Raw genomic sequence first — 5,115 nt, forward strand, 5'->3', positions numbered from 1 at the left:
ACGCCATCTTTCTTTTTAAGCTTAACTGTCATGAATAGGGCTTGAGTGCCGCGTTGCATTCTGGAACGTGGCGGCCATGTTGGTAGCCTCGGGAATGCAAACATACAGCAAGTCGAACGAGGAGAAGCAGAGTTGGGAGAAAGAAAAAAGATGTTAAAATCCCTAAAAGGATGTGGGAACGTTAAATACGTTAAATAGGGAAGCCAGGGAACGGCATGTGGACAAAATCTGCACTATTAACAGTTTGGTTCCATATGAAATTTCCAACAAAGAACAGGTGTTGGGAACACAGTAATCCGGACAAAGGTAACTTTAAGCTGCGCTCCACCTAGATGCTAGTTTAGTAACCGTTAGTGCTAACAACCATTCACACATGTACTTTTAACTATGTGTTTCAAAAGTGTAGTTAGAAGCTGTTTTAAGCAAAACAATTAAGTTAGTAAGCAAAACCATGCTTTGAAAATCTGTTTCGCTGGAAGGGCAACAGGACAACAGTACAGAGACTGACAGGTCAGATGGAAGGGCTAACGTTAATGTTATTAGAGTATTAAAATACGGGATATTTTACAGGAAAATACTAAAACGGGAGGACGGCGAAAGCTCAAATACGTGAGAAACCCGGAAAAAAACGGGAGGGTTGACAGCTTCTTTCATATGGATCCAAACCGTTAATAGTGCAGATTTTGTCCACATACCGTTCCCTGGCTTCTCTATGTAACGTATCCCCGTAAATCCCACATCCTTTTAGGGATTTTAACATATTTTTTCTTTCTCCCAACTCTGCTTCTCCTCGTTCGACTTGCTGTATGTTTACATTCGCGAGGCTACCAACATGGCGGCCACGTCAAGTAATGACGTCACGACGCCCAAGCCCTATAGAAGTTATGGAGAGCGCAGGATTGTGGGATATCAAAAGCGGCGAAGGATACATCTTTGCTGCCTTCGAAAATCGATCAGGGGGCGTATATTCACAAAACATTTTATCTTACTTGCTAGGCTGATGTCAACACTTTTACTAACTATGCACACAGTGTTTGGCTGATGGGGGAGGAGTCTCTGTCAGTGATTTAGGCCCTGTTTACACGAAAACGCTCGCGGGTAAAAACGTACAAATATTTTATCAGCGTTTTTGGGGCTTAAAAACGCAAAAAAATGAAACCACCCTCCAGAGTGAAAATCTTAAAAACGCTCCACCGTCGCATTCCCGTCTAAAGGGTAAAAACGCAAAAGTCTGCTAGACAGTGAAGGTTGTACGCAGGCGCGCGGACTTGGTGTTGTTGTGTGGCAGTGCTTCACATTGCTACCTAGCCGCCTGGAGTGCATACTATATCGAATTTCACACACTTTTGCATCACCATATGCACGCGGATTTCCCATAACGCTCGTCTAAACGCAGAATAAAAAGTGATAACGCAACGCCACTTTTGCGTGTAAACATAGCCTTAAAAAAAGAAATATTGAATGAACGAGGTAAATGTTGCCATATTCAATTAAAGATCAGCTAATCGTCAGCCTCAGTCTGCGTCTCGAGAGATTGCAGAATTTAAGCGACAAATTATGTTTTATAAACAAAGCTCGGGAGGAGCACGTTCAAATTATCTATCCAATCAGCTCAAGAGGATTGAAGCTTATATATATATATACTCACCTAGTTACCTCGACAGTTTTGGTTCTTATCCCAGCCAGGGATATCTGTTATCAGCATATATGATATCAGACAGGGATACCATTCATATCATCTAAAAATCATTTACACTTGGAGCAAATAAAAAACTGCTATTTTCACTTTATATTTTTATATATATATATATATATATATATATATATATATATATATATAGTGGATTTATTCAGGTTATGTTGTAAATGTTAAAAGAATATTTCAAACTGTCTAGTATTTGAATGTGTTTTATATTTCCACTTTTTGAACAATATGAGTTGCCGACTTCTGCACTTTAAAAATGCAAATAAACTTCAGTAATAAACAAAAATGATTTAATTACAGTCATGCCTTCTGGTCTGAGTCTTTATTGTATGAACTTTACAGGAAAATCCAAACAATTATCTGCTATCACAAGACATAGAATCTGACACAAAGTAAAAAATATGACTCTTTAAAAAAAAAAAAAATTTGTTCAAAATGTACTTTGTACAAAACATTGCAGAATTATTCTTTGCCGCAAAAACAAAAAATATAATCCAAATGGCACTTGTGCAACATCAAAACATACATATAACACACATTACAGTTTCTCTTAAGCTCTCCAAATAAGTTACATACACAACTTTAAATGACAAAACGATTACAATTTGTCCAGCAATTTTGTCATGAGAGTCTCGAAACCCTGCTGAGCAGACCGTAGTTGTGCTAGAGTCTCCTCATGACGCCGCTGACATGCTTCCTCCGAGTCCTGCAAAAACTGCATCAGTTCACAGTCCACCCTTTGACGCTTCAGAGGTGGTGTTGCTGGGGAAGTCGGCGAAGTCAATGCGGTGTCACTGCTACACTGTCCTAAAGCTTCAGGTCTGCGCACCTTCAGACCAACTGATGTCCCGACGACAGGAAAAACCACTTCTTGCTGCCTTTCCAGAAGAGCGTCCATTTCCGTATAAAACTTGAAGCGGATACTCCCCTTCTCTCTAGGTTTATTGCTATCTTTTATTTTTTTGTAGGCCTCTATAAGTGTATTCCACTTCCTGGCCACCTTGTCAGGGCAGAAAGACTGCAAGAAATGGCTGGACAACTTATCCGCAGCATCTCTCCACAGATGCTTTTTACTGCGCATTGCAGATTTAAGCCGTGCGTTCAGCTCCTCCAGCGTTTTCGGGAGACCCTCGCCTTCTCTCTCGATGTGCTGCCGCATAAGGTTGATCAAAAACAAAGTTTGCTCTTTGTTGAAGCCATCATTCGCTGGCAGTGGAATGAGTGATGGTAATGTGTTGGATGCAGCATCACTGTTCTCCTGTTGGCTTTCTAAAACACCAGGAAAAAAGCAACAGGTTAGCAAACATGACATTACTAACATTGTCATTATTGTTATCTAACCTTTTACGGAATGCAAGTCTTCAGCTTCAACCATGTTTATCATGATTGTCATGTCCTCATTCATGTAGTATGTGGTGGGATCTGCTGCCGTCTGGTACAAGGGACCGGTGAATGCAGTGCTCCTCTCGGGATCCATGAACATGTTCACGTTGTTGTCCAAATATACTAGAAAAATGTAAACACTGTTAAAAGGATAGGATTTTTTGTCATAATTTACTCACCCTCATGTTGTTCCAAACCTTTATGAGCTAATTTCTTCTGTTGAAGACACAAAATAAGACATTTTGAAGAATGTTGGTAACCAAACAGGTGATGGACCCCATTGACTTCGTTAGTATTTTTTTTTCCTACTATGGGAGTCAATGGGTGCCGTCAACTGTTTGGCTAACAACAACATTCTTCGAAATATCTTCTTTTTGTGTACAACAGAAGAAAGAAACTCATACAGGTTTGGAACAACTTGAGGGTGAGAAAGTAATGACAAAATTTTAATTTTTGGGTGAACCATCCGTTTAACATAACATCTGTAGGCCTAATGCTTTGTGTTAGTTCATTCACTAGTTCATTTATATGAATGAACATGAACAAACAACTCTCCATGTTCACAAAGTAATTTACAGATAAACTGTGAACAATTTCAAAACCTCCATTTATCAGCCTATAAACAGATAATAATAATACTCAGAAAACTTCGACAGTTAGAACCGACTCATTCGCTTCTTTCTGAGTCGGTTCTTTTTTATTCATTATTTCGAACCGGTTCTTTGATTCAATAACCCGTCTGGACATGCTTATTGGCTCTGCGTAAGGAGCGTGCGTGCTTGCGTCATCAATCCAGAACTAAAGTTCGATTCCGTGAGATCCAGTTCGGAAAACTATTAGTTTTGAAGTCGAACGAATCACTAGTGTTCTACACAGAAAATGCCGAAGTATCATCATCATGTCCACAGACAGAGTTTGGATAGTAAGTTACTCTGTGCACCACTGAGTTTGAGACACAGACAGACTACTAATAAACATTAACGTTGTATTCCTAGTTTCACTTAACGTACTGTTGAGGCGCTGAGCAGCCATTTTGCTTTCTGAAGTCGGGGATGTTGTTGTTTCTGCGGTTTCTCCGAGTTCCCCATCAGCCTCATTCTTCAGGATGAGTCGCTGTGTTGATCGCAACACAGAGGATATCAGTATCCTAAGTCAGAGAAAAGCTGTATTTAAGTAAAAAATACAGTCATAGTACAGTTACTAATTGAAGGGCTTTGCTACACAAAGTTCAAAATGAGTTCTCATCTTGTTTAAGCACATTCAATATGACATACGGTTTACATATGTCATGTTGCAGACTAAAATGAAATCGGAATTATTAAAACGAGCCCCCACCCTTTGAGTGCTGGTTACAAAACGACCGATTAAAATGCCGTTTTGAAATACACCGAAACACAGCCCACCTTCTGCGCCTCCTTTCTTCTTCCGTGATGTTTTTTACGTGGACTTCGTATTTGTTCTGTAGTTGTTTGTATTGCGAAACTGGAAGCACAACAAAGGTTTCCTTGGACGCCTCCATGTTGGTTTTTCCGACTTGTGCTCCGTCAACTCGAGTGTGACGTAATTCCCAGCTACGACTTCCTACTTCCGAGATCAATGATGTAGCGCAGCATTAACCCCTTCACACCTGAATTTTGTCCACTGAGAAATTTTTGTTTATCTACTTGATACTTGCTCTTCTCCAGTGTAGAAATTAATCTTAAAAAAAAAAAAAAATTATTAGATGTTTTTGTTACAATGGACTGTTTAACACTATTAAAGAAACATAAAATAATCATATTTTAACACAGTATTTGAACTAACGTTGAAGATTAAAACATACTGTAACAATGAGCAATGCTATATGAATGTTGAAAAAAAGATAAGATGAAGTCTCAAAAAACTCTTTGATTCTTTTTGCTGGGGGGAGAGAGAGATAGAGAGAGAAAGAGAGTGTGTTCACTGTGTTCAAAAATCATGTTTTCATCTGTTTTTCACTGAAATTAATGAAAAACTGACAGTTAATGGTCACAACATAATAATTAATA

At 39.1% G+C, this 5,115-nt stretch overlaps 1 protein-coding gene across 1 annotated transcript; it reads right to left on the reverse strand.

The window, feature by feature from the left end:
- Nucleotides 1-2,244: 2,244 nt before the first annotated feature.
- LOC130079388 (uncharacterized) lies at nt 2,245-4,653 on the reverse strand. The gene is made up of 4 exons (XM_056244632.1): nt 4,492-4,653; nt 4,099-4,235; nt 3,047-3,211; nt 2,245-2,974 (listed from the first exon to the last, which is right to left on the reverse strand). Exons 1-4 carry the CDS (start codon nt 4,605-4,607, stop codon nt 2,304-2,306), a joined length of 1,089 nt encoding a protein of 362 aa, XP_056100607.1. The 5' UTR covers nt 4,608-4,653; the 3' UTR covers nt 2,245-2,303.
- Nucleotides 4,654-5,115: the final 462 nt, after the last annotated feature.

Source organism: Rhinichthys klamathensis, unplaced genomic scaffold (assembly GCF_029890125.1).
Source record: "Rhinichthys klamathensis goyatoka isolate OS25496 unplaced genomic scaffold, OSU_Roscu_1.1 h1tg001035l_1, whole genome shotgun sequence".
NCBI lineage: Eukaryota > Metazoa > Chordata > Actinopteri > Cypriniformes > Leuciscidae > Rhinichthys > Rhinichthys klamathensis.

Coding starts and splice junctions, on each gene's coding strand:
- LOC130079388 (XM_056244632.1), bottom strand. CDS start 4,607: ATGGAGGCGTCCAAGGAAACCTTTGTTGTGCTTCCAGTTTCGCAATAC. Junction 4,236..4,491: donor GAAGAAAGGAGGCGCAGAAG/GTGGGCTGTGTT, acceptor TCTCTGACTTAG/GATACTGATATCCTCTGTGT. Junction 3,212..4,098: donor GGCTGCTCAGCGCCTCAACA/GTACGTTAAGTG, acceptor ACATTTTTCTAG/TATATTTGGACAACAACGTG.